Here is a 15,991-nt window from a genome sequence, read left to right as displayed (position 1 = left end):
GAAGAAAGGAATGGGACCATATTGAGCATCTACTAGGCAAGACAGTTTATATAAACTGGCATTTACACAGAACACAGAAATAACAGGCAGCATTTCTGATTTTAATAATTGGGTCTTTTTTCTTGGTCTAACTAAAGGTTTATTAATTTTTTTTTATCTTTTCATAGAACTAAATTTGGTTTTGATGATTTTCTCTATTGTTTTTCTATTCTCTATTTCACTTATTTCCACTTGGATGTTTTTATTTCCTTCCTTATGTTTGCTTTGAATTTAGTTTGCTTTTCTTTTTCTAGTTCCCTAAAGTAGAAGGTTAGGCTATTGATTTGAGATCTTTTTTCTCTTTCTTTCTTTAACATAGACATTTATAGCTATAAATTTCCCATTTAAGCACTGCTTTAGCTCCTTAATGTTGCATTTTCATTCATCTCCAATTATTTTTCAATTTCCCTTGTAATTTCTTCTTTGATGCAATGATTATTTTAGAGTTAATTCCATATACTTGTGAATATCCCAAAATTCCATCTGTTATTGATTCCTAATTGCATTCCATTATGGTTGAAGAACATACTTCATATGATTTCAATCATTTTAAATTTATTGAAACCTGTTTTATGGTCTAACATACGGTTTATTCTGGAAAACGTTCAATGTGCACTTGAGAAGAACTCTGCTGTTGTTGGGTAGAATGCTTTGTTACATGCCTAGTAGGTAGACTTATTCAAGAATACAACCTTTAAATAGGGCAAAAATAAATATATCACTAGTATGGGTTTGAAAGCAATATCACCTGCCACAAATAGAAATACCAAGAAAACAAAAAATGTTATTAAATTCTAGTGGGAGTTTTTTGCCTGCTAGTCTCCGAGCCTGGGGTCACTCACTGTATGTTATAAAGGAATGTCAGTTAGTTGAAGTCATTTTTCTCACCAAACCAACGTTTTCTCTTAGAGCTTCATCAGAGGGACTGAATGAGAAAAAGTAATTAATTTCATTCCCAGTCTGTTTAGCTCCTAAAATAATTTCTTGTTACAGCCCCATTTTAGAAAACACAATGCTTACACCTTATAGAAATTTTCTTTCCAAAGGGCCCTCAGTAATGCTCTGAATTCCTACAGTATCTAGTGTTGGGTCCCCCAGAAAACACCCAATAAATTCTGCATGTAAGTGGCAAGAATTTATGATGTTCCATTTAAGGAGTTTATGAGTGGGAGAGAGATGTTCTTAGGCCTTGGTATTTCTTCAAAGCTCCTTTTTTCCCCCCTCAGGTAATCTTTTTATTTGATACTCTGTCTCTGCCTCTGCTTCCTGTCTGCTTCAAGTCATATGATCTGAGCAACTTCTGCCCCTTTTACCAAGTTTGTTTGCTTGAATGACAACAGGGCTGTCAGAACTGTGCTTCATGAGGTGGAACACCACCAGCCTGTTACTGGTGTTCAAAACAAGCTCCTAAAACAGAAAATGCAGACTTCTTAGGACTCTCTCTACATTCATGTTCTCCAACTACACTGAATACACCGAAGTAGGACATATGTCAAGACAGATTTCTAAAGAGGGTGGCACTGGTTATAAAATATTTGTATTTACTGCTTTTGTGAAATCTAGGTTGAATGAAAGCATAGAAGAAAACTTCCATTTCTTCCGTGTCCAGAAGAAAAGCCTGGGGCCCCAAATCTATAAAAATCTTTTGAGTCTTATGGGTTTGTATGTGTTCTTCATTAAAACAAACAAAAGTGCTAGGTTTTGCCTACTGATTGTGTTATGGCAATACTATGTTGACTGGAGGAGTTCAAGAACGAATAACACTTACTATGGATACCACAGAGGGAGTTTATGTCCAGGGTTAGCTTAATGACCATTAAGTTTCTTATGTGCCTTATTACTTTAAAGGTTCTTAACTTATCAAAACAGGACTAGGGCATATAAATTATGAAAACATTTTTCATCCAACTGTACTAGTATAGTTAGAATATATTCAATAATCTAGCATGAGTCAGGAAAACTATACATTAGAAGTTATAAATATTTTATAAACACTAAAACATGTAGTGTTCTAATGTCAATGTTCATTGGCATTGCAAGAATATTTTATTCATCGCTGGCACGTGCCCATTGATGACGAGACCCAACCCCTATTTTCCCACAGGACTCTGACAATGGGCTAGATCTTAAATTTTCCATCTACACTTGAATTGATGATAATGTACCCACTTTATCCACTGGGCTATCAGCTTCTTAAGAAAAGGGATTATGTCTCATTCAAAGTTTTATTACCATCACCTAACACAGTACCCAATGGACTTGGTACATATTGTTGAACTCAACTATGCTGAACCTTGACTTCACATTTGGTTTCTCTTTCTTCATGATGGTTGCCTGCAGGTTAGCTCTTAATTTGACATAGTATCACAACTAAAGAAAAATGATATTCACTGAGCTTGTAGTCTTACCAAAAAAATATTTTTTACACTATCTTTGAAATAATACCTTATAATTGGGTAAAACTAAATAAAACAGAAAACAAATTTTAATATATAAGACATTACTAAATGGTAAATAAAGGTATAAAAATTTAGATTTGCATAAAAGATATATTAGGGGTAAGACAGCAATGGCTTGCTTTTAAATGTTATATGGCCGTAACCGGTTTGGCTCAGTGGATAGAGCATCGGCCTGCGGACTCAAGGGTCCCAGGTTCAATTCCTGTCAAGGGCATGTACCTTGGTTGCGGGCACATCCCCAGTAGGGGGTGTGCAGGAGGCAGCTGATCGATGTTTCTAACTCTCTGTCCCTCTTCCTTCCTCTCTCTAAAAAATCAATAAAATATATTTTAAAAAATGTTATATGTGCTTTGGTGATTTCATAAGTAGATTTCTTTAGCTAGCAAGTTCCCCTAATAAATTTCAATATAATTCCATTAACAAAAATTATGATTATTCAGCTTTTAGAAGACATTATTATGTGAAGTACATGTGCAGAAGCACAAGATGTATTATATTTCCCTAAATTTCACTTCTAGCTTCTTAATAAATATGACTGAATTCCACATTTATTTGCCAAAGTCCTTAAAAGTAATTTTAGTTTAATAGCTAACCTCCTAGTGATGTGTGATATATTTCACAGAGGTGCTCACTGCAAGGCTAAAAAAGACCATGTCTTTCTGTATCACAGTTTCCAGGGTTTAACTCTGTCCCAGTCGGCATTAATTTGTGTAGTTTTGACACAGAGCCTACTACGCTCTACAGGAGCTAAACACACACTCGGCACTGATATTCCACACAACTCCTGATCCTGAAGACACCTAAGCTTCAGATGTGATCTGTGAGAAGCCCACTTCATTGTCTAAAATACTCCTGAGGGCTACTACCTCTTTGTCTTATTCATTATACTCACATCAGGGGAAAATAAAACGGCCTCCAATAGATCCAGGTACAGTTCAGAGTCTAAACTGCAGTCTCCATGAATAACAGAAGTTCTCAGCAATGCAAGAGACCATTGCCTTTTCTCTTTACTAGCTGATTTGAAGCTCACCCTCATTGCACAATAAATTGGAATGCAGTCTCAAAATCTCAAAGCAGTTAGGGAGTGAAATGACTCATCTCTTAAATATAACATGTGCATTTGCTGTTTGCTTGGTATCGCACTCTTCTCTCCCTCTCCATCCCAGCACTTTAGCTCACCAGGAATCTTAAAAAATAGAAATCTAACTTTTAGCTGTGGAGAGCCCAGCCCCCAACCACTCACCTTGATGGCCAGGCCCGCTGGAGTCAACTTCTCGGCATTCCGCTCATTGAGGCAATCTTCTCCCATCAAAGAAGTGAGGTGCTGCAGGCACTCCGCGTGGCCCTGCGACGCGGCAATGTGTAAGAGATTGTTTCCACTTTCGTCATGGATTTTGTCTAGATTGTCGGCAGCTAGGTGTGGCTGTACAAATAGGAAGATGGGAAAAACTCAAGTCAATAAATCCAAATGACCCACTCTGGGGGTTTTGATCTGGGTGCTGAGAAGAAGAGAAAACCTTCCAGGAGCCCTGGTGACAGTCACTGGAGCCCGATAAGTCAGAATTCCTTCTATAAATTCTAATGCTTTTCCATTACATTGTTATATCATGCTTCAGAACATAAAAGCTCAAGAGACTTATTTTCATGTGAGACTGGTGACAGGGATAGGTCGCAAGCTTGGGGAGGTTCCAAGCTGGCCTGGAAACCACTGTGATGACATTTATAGTAACTGGCAGGTTCCCTGTCTGTCTCCTCCACTCCACTGCTAAGTCCTGAGGGCCAGGCTGTGCTACGTTCCCTGCTGTACATTTGCTGAAAGGATGAACTACATCTCTCAACCATCTTCTTTGCCTTGAACCATGGAGAACTGGCTTGGACTGCAAGCTGGCTGGTGGCTGCTGTGACTAGTGCTCCCAGGGTCCCTCTAGACACTTCCATCCCCAGACATGCTCTGGGGGCATCGGGAGGCTGCCTGCCTTTGGTTTTCTCACCTCCTGTTAAGTTCATCCCCTGAGTACAAACTGGTCAATAAAGACCGTTTGTTAAATTGAGAGGTGCTAATCATTTGGGAAATATGGGAAGGACAAAAGAAAGAAATGAACCAAAGAGAAATAGAGAAGAAGAGCCAAGAGAAATGGAAAAGACATTTTTAGGAGGAAAAAAAAGTATTACTTTATTTAGTAAAATTACTCAATCATATCATCCTATTATAACAGGAAGATTTGTGACAATACAGCAAACACACTGTACTTATCTACCCATGGTTTTAGCCTAAGTAGAATCACACTGCCAAGATGTGATGGTTTTCCTGAATGAGACTTCAATTAACATCACTGTATTAGCCCAGGCTTGCTACTGTTTCATCCAAGCCTGGAAGCCAGAAAAGAACAAGGCAGGCAGATGGAGTGTGATTTCAGTTCAGCTCCCTGAGCCTAAGCAGAACAGACTTTTCTTACATCATGTTACTCTGTGTCTAGAGTCTTTAGAAAAAGCTTCCTCATGCTCCCTAGACATGCAGAGCTGGAACTAGTCACAGCCCCATGTGGCTCAGAGGGCAATCAAGCTCTAGGGTAAGCATCTATCTGCAAATGCTTCCAAACATCCTGGTCCAACTCTCCGGAATAATAATCAGGATAAAACAGAAGACCCTCTGTTCACGTATCTGGCAGGTCCACCTTCGGCAAGAAACTGACATCCCCACAAAGAAGTGAGTGAGGGCACTGGAAACCATTGGAAAGCAAAAGAAAGACATTAAGATTCAAGTGAGAGAGAAAGTGCTGGGCGTTTCTGTTTTGTTTTTGTATTAGATTAAGTGTCCTGATTCCGGTTGAATTTATGCAAACTTAAAGTGAAATAACACTCCCTCTACAGTCATTTGTTTTCCCCTGTCTTAACCTCCAAATTTTTATTTTAAAACTCTAAAGTCAAACCACCTAACTAACACCACAAGTAAAGACTGCATCACCCATGGACACAGACAGTAGTGTGGTGAAGGCCTGGGTGTTGGGTGGGTCCAGGGTGGAGGGGGTCAATCGGGAAAGAAAGGAGACATCTGTAATACTTTCAATAATAAAGGTACATTTTAAAAAAAGAATGGGAACCAATGTATCTTCATTCTGTTATTAACGAATGGAGCGGACACACTAGCCTCTGAATGACTCCTACGGATGCTGAATGCGATCATACTTACCAGGAGAGAGATCTGTCCTTCTTTAACGATGTTCAAGATGCTTTTTACTTTTTGCAGATACTCACTCCTTTCTTCGGGGCCTTGGGAGCTGGTCCAGCTCAGGCCGCTGACCTGCTCTTCCAGTTTGGGCTCCGCTGATGGTGTCTGCAGGTGGAAGGCCCTGAGCTGGCAGTCCGGCAGGGGCTTCTCCACGTTTCTGCCGTGAGCATCACTGAAGGCCTTGCTGAGGAAGTCCTTGCTCTGGCTTTCAGGCTCATAGGCAGCAGAGCCACACTTCGCCAGCGGCGGCGAGCTCTCTGCGTCTTCGGGGGAGAGCTTAGGCTGGTCGCGGAGGACAGAGGATGCTTTTCTCGGGTGAGGGCTTTTCACGGGAGAAAGGACACAGAAGGGTGTGGTGTTGGACGGTGAGTTCTCAGCATTTCCTGTCGCGCAGACTTTGCCAGAAAGGCCGTTGATGGTTGTGCATAAGCCCAAGACTCTTTTTTCTGCAGCCACCTTGGGGAAAGGGGCGAGCTGTTGGCTGGATTTAATGTAAGGCACATCCAGAATCTCATCCATGTCCAGGTCATAGTGCTCCAGTTCGCCCAGCAAGGCGCTGGGCTCCGCGGTCTTAGTCTGGGGGCCGCCCTCTCTGTCTCCTCCGGGGCCGAGCTCTTCGGGTTGGGGGTCTGCGTCAGTGTCCCCCGCTTTCTGGTACTCTGCCTTCTGGTTCTTTTGGTCATCACTTTCGTTGTTGTCCAGAGTCTCCGGCTGATGTTTCAGCGGGGACACGCGCTTCACGGGGCGGAATTTACTGTACACGTCCGCGATCCCTGTGGGCTTCTGCGCGTTCGTAATAAGCGTTGTGACGCTGCAATTCCAGCCGGAGCTAGAAACTGTGTTAAAATAAGTCAGAGGAGATTATTCCATTGAAACACTGAAAACATCTTGGCCAGGCAGGCAGACACGGCCCACTCAAGTGATGCTCAAAGTAAGAGCCTGTGTAAGGGGGCCACTTAGAACGTGGATCATAAAACAAACAGTGCACTTACCATTGGAAAACAGTGAAAGAGAAAAGACCGTTATGATATGTCGGCTCAGAATTAATTAAAGCGGTGGGAATGGTGAACGCCGACAGCTGAAGAAAACAAACCCAGACAGGTATTTAGGTCTGTTCCCTGGACAGCTGCACCTGCCTGGCAAGGATCTGGATACTTGTTCCCACCCTGGAGAGTAGAATGGGAGGGCAGGGTCCTCTGGGTTAAATGCACTTCCAGACTGTTTAGGGAGAGGAAAGATGTAAGCGCGCACATTCACACATGCACACACACATGCACACATGCCTATGGACATCCCTGTCGCCTAAGAAGGCCTGTATAAAGGAGGGCTACATTGTTTAATATTGGGCAAATGATGGCCGATTGGGTGATTCACCAGGTGATCGGTTAGATGCATGCGGGAAAGAACACAGAGGAACGCAGGGGTGAGGAGTTGACAGGACCCTGGGAGATAAGCAGTGGGTTCGCAACTCCCCCTCCCCCCAGCCTGAGCACCCCAGTCCACCGCTGCTCGGGCATTTCCCGGTGCTGCCCGGCACATGACACAGCAACATGGTGCACGGACACTCTGCAGCTGAATTGAGCTCTTGAGGATTCAATGCTGCCTCCATTGTCTGAAAAGCTGGAAATAAACAGGAGCAGAAGGACGCTGCAGAGGGAGGGTGAGGTAGGCAGGCTAGTGTGTGTGTGTGTGTGTGTGTGTGTGTGTGTGTGTGTGTTGTTTCTGTTCAAAGCTTAGATAAACACTATACGGTTTGCATTTGAGTAAGTGTCTGGTTGAGATGGAGTATAACGCGAAACAGCAACACATTGGAGGTGAAAGGTAAGAACCACCACTTCTCCCAGTTAGCGTCTCGGTGCAGGACGGTGGAGCAACATCCTCAGACACCAGGATACTGCTTCCTCTCAGGGAGACTCCCCTGACGAGATGACAGATGACCCGGGAGGCTGGAAACCGGAGGCCAGCGGTTGATAGATCCCTACTCCCCTTCCACTCAGTTTACACCATCCCCCATCGAAGGAGTGAGGTTTCAGGACATGCCCTCTAACCAGGGACCTCTCATCTAGCTATCCTTCCGGGACAACAGCAAGTGGGAAGGTTTTAACCCCAAAGCGTGTTTTTGTGTCTCTTCTTTGCTGTTGGGCACAACAAAAGAGACAGGAGGTATGTGTACCCCAGTCTGTAACTTCTGCAAGAGTCTCCGGCTACCACTGATTGTGAGGGTGAAAGTGGGAGTTATTAAAAGTTTGGAAGGAGTTATAAAAGTTTCCAAAATTTAAACCAAGGCCATCCTTCCTCCTGCTAGGATGTGTTCTAGGAGGAGTCAGAAGGGTTCTGGAACAAAGTTAAGGAGAAGAGAGTGAATGTTCTGAACCTGAATGCCATACAACTGTAGGTGGGTTCTTTCTCCAAAGACTGACCTCAATTAGGCAGGGGTTTTCAGAGGGTCTCTACTATGTGATCCTCCTCTGAGGCCCTTCTAGCTCTGGCATTTTAGAATCTAAAAGGAGAATATTATAAGCTGTGAGGTGAGGCTTGGATTCTGTCCAGTACAGAACAGGTAGGGAATGTTCCAGAAGGAAGGAAGGTATCGACATGCTCTTGTGCTGCTGCGTCTCTTCCCTTTCGTTGGCTCTGGCTCTTAGCTGTACACAGGACTTGGCACAGAGCTGACAATTAACAAACGCTAGTATTTGGATTTGAATCTCACTTTGCACAACACATTAAGCCTCCTTTTTAAATGCCCAAAGTGCATCCTTCCCAGGGATTTACAGCTTAATTTCACAAGGGAAAGAACTTCTGCTAATAACTTGGAGGAGCACTAATTACCACTAAGAGCTGGATTTTCTGAAGTTATGCATGAAATGTAAATATGCAAAAGGCAAAGACTAATTCCAGTTGGTCCATTATAAATTTAAAAGTTTTTCTATCCTTTCTATGTACTTTTCTACCTAAAAATGTAAAGCTATGAAAAAACTAAAGTCTGCCCAAAATTTTTGCCAAGCCTTTCTTTTCTCTCTTCCTTTCAAGAACACATGGTTACTTACTTATTTAAAAGGACAGAGAGATAATGAACATAGAGTTTATAATGTGTAAATATGCCTTTAATTTTATCCGTTAATTTTCTGAAGTGCTTTAAATATAGTGATATATATATATACACACACACACACACACACACACACACACACACATATATGTATTCACATTTCTGAGATACATACTTGTTTGATAATGCTGTTTGCTAATATTTTTGCCAATTACCTTAATTTCTTTGGAACTTCTTGAAAATGTGCATCTCAGGATGTAATAAAGAATTTTTAAAGGCACATAACTTAGTGGGCCAGTACAACGAGTGCATTGTACCAATATATTTATGTATTGCATAAGGTCGTGGGTTCAAAGGGCTACTCTTTTATGTTGGCTTTATTTACATGTGAAATTTTTTCCAAGTGATACAGGGAAATGGATACCATATGTTCCCCAGCTGTTTTGTTCTGACAGGAGCCATTAAGAACGCTCTATGGAAATGAATTCTGTCTGAGTCTTATGAAAACACTTCTCTCCACACAAGGGTCTAGAAACTGAAGAACGGGTATCAACATTAGGCTTGTTGTCCTTCCCCTTACTCAAACGGATGACTCTTTTTTTAGGCCAAAAGTGAAATCTATGCTTTCTAGTCTGTGTCTCGACTACTGGGAACAAATCCCAGTCATGAGAAATGGATTATTTAACAGGTCTTCATGAGAATACTCTAAATTACTATATCACATCCTCATCTGAGAAGGACAATTTTACATGTGTGCAAAAGATAAAATTCAATGAGTTTATTTCTCCTAAGCTGGGCAAAAGGGTATTTTAAGCACAACACAAGGGGCTATTAATTACTGTAGTTCTACCCCAACACCATAATAAATTTCTTATAATACATGGAAACAAAGTTCAGACTAACTATGGTTACTAGGAAGATTTTGAGGCTAAATTTGTTTCCTGAGAATCATGAATAAATACTGCACATGTTAACAAACTTTAAATGCCTGAAAATTTTATGTTATCTTATTAGATCTTTACAAGCTCTGTGAGAACAGGGCCTGTGAGTAATTAATCTCTCTATTCCTTACATAAGTAGGTTCCTAATGACTTTTGGTTGAATGGATTCATTTTTTAACATCTTACCAAAGTAAACATGTCCAATACACCTTAAATCTGTTGGCTGATTAGGTCACAAATTTTCTAAAATGGTCAGTAGGTAAGTGGAAGTGTATGTGAGGCTGACTTATAGGCCTCAATGATCTCTTCCAATCTAGCCGGCATTTAGAATGTCTCTGATCACCAGCAAGATATTCCCAATTGCCTGCTGACCATCCATTTATTCAACAAGCATTTACTGTGAGTCTAGGAATGGCTAGCATTTGTCACAGGCAGCACGTTCTGGTTTAGGGGTCTTATCCCTCTCCAGTCGTGCCTGCTTTCACAGTCTCACAAGCAATCCATCACCAAGGCATGGCCCACCCTTCTCTCTCTATATATATTTGTAATAATATGTTTCTATTGATTTCAGAGAGAGGAGGGGGGAGAGGGAGAGAGAGAGATAGAAACATCAGTGACAAGAGAGAGAATCATCCATCAGCTGCCTCTTGCATGCCCCACCTACTGGGGGTTGAGCCCACAACCGGGCCATATGCCCTGACCAGGAATCGAACTTCAACCTCCTGGCTCACCCTTCTCTTTCCTTGATCACTGCCCGTTGTCCCTCAGGAACCAATACCTGCTGTGGCCTGATCCTAAATCCTTCTCAAATCCTCTTTCTTCATCCTATTACACTGGGGCCACACCGGGACCCTCGCCCAGCCTCTGCAAAGTTCTAGTTCCTTTTTGAGTCTTCCTTTCCAATCCTAAGTCAACTCCTTCAGCCAAGTCTGATTTTGTTACTTCTTAGCTCACAAACCTCAGGTTGCCCTGGACTGTCTAAAACAGGATTTCCTCCTTATGTGGTATGCATGTCCATGCCATATCCCCTGAGAGACTGAGGAAGCTATACACCTTTCAACTCTCTTTCTTCCTCCTAATTAATTTAAGGGGTCGACAATGAATTTTACTCCTCTCCAAAATGTATAATCTCCCTTTGGAATAATGAGACAACAGGCCATAGGTTCAGAAATTTTCATAGGTAAAGGGTTAGCAGACATATTTTATTTCCATCACATTCATTTTAAAATTATTGCAAGTCACATTGGTTTTCTATTTACAACACTGACAAAGTTTCTTTTAAAAATTAGTGATTAAAAGTAAGTTACTTTAGAAAAATATGTTAAATAATAATACAAGTAATATGCAAGTAAAGCAAAAATAACAGAGGGAGATGCAGGCTATATCACATATTATGGAAATAATAGTTGAATTACTGGGGTTTGGGAATCCCAGGTTTCCAGGATAGTACCTAAATTCTTTAGCATGGTATGTAGCAGTTCTTTTACATATTTTCTAATTTATCTTCTCATCTCAGCATCCATCATTCCCACATCACTAACTTTCCCAAGGAATTGTGGCTCCTAGCTTTTCAGTGCCCTGATTATATTTGGCCATACACAGAGTTGGGCATTTCTGAAGTCCTGCTGCAACTATTCACTCATGTATCTGTCTCACCTTCTCTCTTGAGACTTCCTCAAGGGCAAGATGTCTTGTAAATCTCCTTGTGTTTATAACCAGCCCTCTCTCTAGCACAAAATCTCACAGATATTGGGAATCAGTGGCTAAATCGTTTGATGAATAAATGAATAAAGGGAAGAAGAGAAGGGGGAAATGGAAGAAAGGAAGAGGCAAGGCAGGGAGGGAGGAAGGAGAAAGGAATATGCCAGACTAAAGATGCAAAGTGTAGTAAATAAATAGGAGTCTGCTCACGATGAGGCACTCCTGCTACATTCTGGACATACTCTTTGTGATGACTTTCAAAGAGAGTGTTAGTAAGCTATTGAAGATGTTCAGACAGAAGATGCATTGCATATGGAAACATTTCCATATATTTCCGACAAGTTCTAAGTCTCCATTTCTTCATCTGTAAAATAAAGGGGTTAGACTACATGATTGCTAAGACCTGAGCCACCTCTAAATTTCTGTGACTGTATGGAATGTCTACAAATAACAGGGCTCTTTACTCTGAGTGATTCACTATGAAACACTATAATTCCATGTCTTTCAACAGATCCTTACAAATTTATAATTATGAGGCTAACCTGATTGCTGACACAGAACAATTCTTTGGCTCTTGGGACTGATAAATTAGTATTTTCTTAGGAAGATAATGTACAGTTTGCTATTGCAATGGTGGTTCCAATTTTTAAGACTGAACGTCAATGCTGGCTCCCCAAAGCCCCGTTTACTTTACTTCTAAATATGGAATTGTAATTTCAGATTAGGAAATCTGAACTTTGGATATCAAGAAGAGAAAGAAAGGGGGTATGCCTTTAGGATAAAATGGTGTTTCCCTACTGTTTATTGTTTAAGATTTCATGAATTCTATATTCCACGAAACAAAATGGTCACTTTTAACTGCAATTGCCTTAAATGTACATAACAGTACACTTTACATCTATAACTACTGCCATCCCAGGCACTTTCAAGAACATACCTTTTAAGTTCTCCAGCATTCCACTTCTTCCATTTATACACCCAAGGGAGGGACGTTCTGAAAGGTGAGGAGTGCCAATGCTAATGTCATGAGTTTCCTTAACCCAACAAAAACAGGAATCTCCAGTGATCCCACTTATTGCAAACACCACAGGCTCTAGAAGTGGTGATGGGTGACTTATACCATCTCACGACAATAGGAGGAGGGATATGGAGTCTGAGTGAGAACTGTTCGCTGAATGCTCTTCTGTATCGTCCTAGATGTAACCTGATCCAAGAAAGGGCTGCCTTAGCGTAGGAGAATTGTGTTCAGGCCATGATGTTGGGCATGATGAATGTGTGTCTGGAACGTTCCCAGGGTGTTGCTTGCTCATCCCTTTCCCTGATGCCACAGACCATTACTGAGAGTACTGCGAGGCTGCAGGGGAAGTACGGAGGACTGTAATACTGTGTTTACAAAAATACCAATCAATGGTTTATTCATAATAAGACATTAAAATACTATTGGAAAAGATTCATGATTTGGATCTAAATTTCCTGACTTTTAGTTGCTACTGATACCAAGCAGCTGCTGCAAGTATCGGATTCACATATCACTTCTCCCAGTTCTGCCCAGAATTGTCGAGACGTGCTCATTTAAATTTGCACCCCACCTGCACCTATTTCTTTGGGCTGTGAATATTCATAGACATACTCAACTCCTACTACCCTGGGTAGAAATAATACTTCTTCACCAAAACAGTATGTTCTATCATGAAATCAGACTCAATATTTAGACAACTTTAAACCTTTGGACTTCAAAAGTACAGTTCACATAGAATAACAAAGATGGTTTCAGAGTTATTCCTTCATCTAAAAAATATGCTGACTTTCACTTTGACATTAGCAAAACCTCGTAAGTGGATTAAGTAATATTCATTCCAGGTTTGTTTTCCTTCCTTCCTTCCTTCCTTCCTTCCTTCCTTCCTTCCTTCCTTCCTTCCTTCCTTCCTTCCTTCCTTCCTTCCTTCCTTCTCTTCCCACCCCTCCCCTTCCCTCTCTTTTACTCTCCCCTCCTCTCCCTTTCCTTCCCCTCTCCTCCCCTCTCCCCCCTCCTCTCCTCCCCTCTCCTCCCTCCTCTCTCCATTCCCTCCCTCTTTGTGCTGAATTGAAGAGAGATACACATCTAGAGACATCAAGCAGAGAAGTGCAGAAATGGGAGAACTTGCTCAGTGTGTTTTCTGCAAAGTGTTAGCAAGCTCAGTTGGTTTGTGGAAAGTGCAGAAACACACTTACCAGTTCTAACTGAAGGTGGCGATGTTTTACAGTGTTGATCTAAAGTTAAAGACAAAGAACAGCAAGTTACAGCTCCTTTGTCAGAGAGCAAGAGGCAGATGGAGAGGAGTGTATGTGTGTGTGTGTGTGTGTGTGTGTGTGTGCGGGGGCGGGGGGGGGGAGGAAATGGAGGGGCAGGGGGAGTATGGAGAATCCCTCCCTCTCCCTTCTACTCCCCATCCCCAACTGATGGCTGGTTCTTTTGCTTCTAAATATAGAGTTATATATCCACATTAGAAATATAGTTGTAGAAATCAACTATATTTGTACATCTTCATGGTTCTCCTACTGTGTTTATTTTTTTTTGGGGGGGGAGGGCTAAAAGTTAAATGAATTATATGAGGAACAAAGAGGTCAGTCTGTGACGCTGGTCCCATTTTGAGATGGATGCACGTTAAGGGGGAGGAGAAATGGGAAGAAGAACCAGCACTGGCCTGCAGCCTCTCTTCCTCTTGGCAGGCGCACTGAGCTCCTGCCTGGGCCAGAGTTCTCAGTTACAAGGCTCCAGAGAGAGCAGGGCAGGTGCAGCTGAGAGAAGCCAAGAGCAGACAGAGGCTAGTCCCAGGAGCCACTCTGCCTCCAGCTCCTGGTGCAGTTCAGTGTGTATTCCTCAGGCACCAGCATAACCAGTGGAAAAAGACGATGTGTAGTTTAATACTCCCTCAAAATGGCATTTCTTAATTGAAATTCTAAAATTTCCTCCATTTAACACTTTAGAATTGCTAATACAATATATTTCTATAAAGCCATCTAAGTTTTTAAAAGAACTCTGGAGAATGGATGAGCAGTTTTCATGTATTCTTATTTGACAATTAATGAGGACCCAGAGAATTTTAAGTGTTATGTGGAAAATTACAGAGCACGCTTACTTCTCAACCAGGACTAAGGTTCCCTGACTCCAACTTCTCTCCATAACACTGTAGCTTCATTAAGGACCGCCTTAAGGAAAATTATTTCTGAAACGTGCAATTTACATTTTCTCTGGGTCAGACGTAGGCAAGTAGATTCCAGAAACCAGTGGCAAAACCCGGTAGTACTCATTTCGGATTCATTTTTACCTAAACCCCAAACTGTGCTCTCTGCCTAGATTTTGGCAACCACTGACTATGAAGCTTCTGTGTGGGAGCAAAATTAGAAAAAACGGTTTTTAAAAACAATTTTTCTTAGAAACAAATGAGTAGAAGAATTTCCCTGCTTTTTATCTTTAGGGTATCAGCCTAAATTTAGAGTCCCCTTATCACTGAGAATCTGTTCTCTCAGCTGCCAATTCCTTCAATTGGGTAGGGGTGGCAATCTCTATCTAATGTAAGCTAGAGATACAAAAATGTTATAAAGCTTGTTCAGAGGTGTTCAAGTAATTGGCAGAATGCTAAAATACTCTTAGGGGTTTATTCATTCAACAAACATTTATTGAATGCTTTCCCTGTACATGGCTTTAGGGATGCAGAAGTGAATGAAACAGACAAAGTCCCTGCCTAAAGGCAGAACCAACCAGCAAAGCATGTATACAGAGGGATAAGGAATGAGAAAATGCAAAGTGCTCTGAGAGAGACAAGCAGTGTACTGGATTAGAGAATGGCTAAAATGTGTCATTATGGAGGCGACATTTAAGCTAAAACCAAGGGACTGAGAAGCTGATTATGTGAGAATCTGGGGGAAAATACGAGAGGAAAGTTAATTCTGCAAAGATCTGGGTGAAAGGAAGCACATTTCAAATGGCTAAAGCAAGAGAGAATCTGGCTGTTTTTTTCAAAGTTCTTATAGCTAGAGCAGGGTGAGCCAGGCAGAATGCAGTCAAGGAGGTTGTCAGGGGCCAGCTCATTTGGGTGTTTTATTGACCACAACAAAGAGTTTGGTTTATATTTTAACTGAAATGCAGTATCCCTGGGGGGATTTCACAGAGAAGCAAAATGATCTGCTTTACATGATAAAATATGCCCTTCTATCTACTCTGTGGGAAATAGGGGTGCAAGGACTGGTGGTGAACAAAGAAGTGAGACTAGTTCATGACTGTTAACTCAGATGAAACAGAAAGGGGACCTGGATGAACTGGTGGCTGTTGAGATGAAGAGAACTGGACAGAGGGGGAGTCACTTTAAGCAAAGACAACTCAGGACCTGGTACAGAGATGGAAGGTGATTTGGAGGGAGAGTTCTGGCTACAGCCACTGAGTTGATATTTCAGTAAACTGAGTACCTTTACCGAGGGGATAGAAGAGGCGGAACGTGTACAGAAAGGAGATGCAAGACTTTCTCTTCAGAATTCCATAAGGCACGTCATGTAGACACTGAGTGGCCATTAAATAGGAGACTTAGAGTGCTGA

At 41.6% G+C, this 15,991-nt stretch overlaps 1 protein-coding gene across 3 annotated transcripts in view; it reads right to left on the bottom strand.

Annotated features, from left to right (window-relative positions):
- The window catches only part of LOC118656960 (synuclein alpha interacting protein), a 141,162-nt gene that overhangs the window by 29,307 nt on the left and 95,864 nt on the right, over nucleotides 1-15,991 (bottom strand). For all 3 annotated transcript variants that reach the window (XM_036310781.1, XM_036310783.1, XM_036310782.1), the window contains exons 4-5: nucleotides 5,689-6,563; nucleotides 3,742-3,921 (exon numbers count right to left, since the gene is read on the bottom strand). In XM_036310781.1, the coding sequence (XP_036166674.1) occupies nucleotides 3,742-3,921; nucleotides 5,689-6,563 (1,055 nt within the window). The remainder of the gene's footprint in view (nucleotides 1-3,741; nucleotides 3,922-5,688; nucleotides 6,564-15,991) is intronic.

The sequence above is a fragment of the Myotis myotis genome, unplaced genomic scaffold (assembly GCF_014108235.1).
Source record: "Myotis myotis isolate mMyoMyo1 unplaced genomic scaffold, mMyoMyo1.p scaffold_m19_p_5, whole genome shotgun sequence".
Taxonomy (NCBI): Eukaryota; Metazoa; Chordata; class Mammalia; order Chiroptera; family Vespertilionidae; genus Myotis; species Myotis myotis.
The sequence above is the reverse complement of the archived record's forward strand: the minus strand, read 5'-3'. Positions and strand labels throughout refer to the sequence as shown.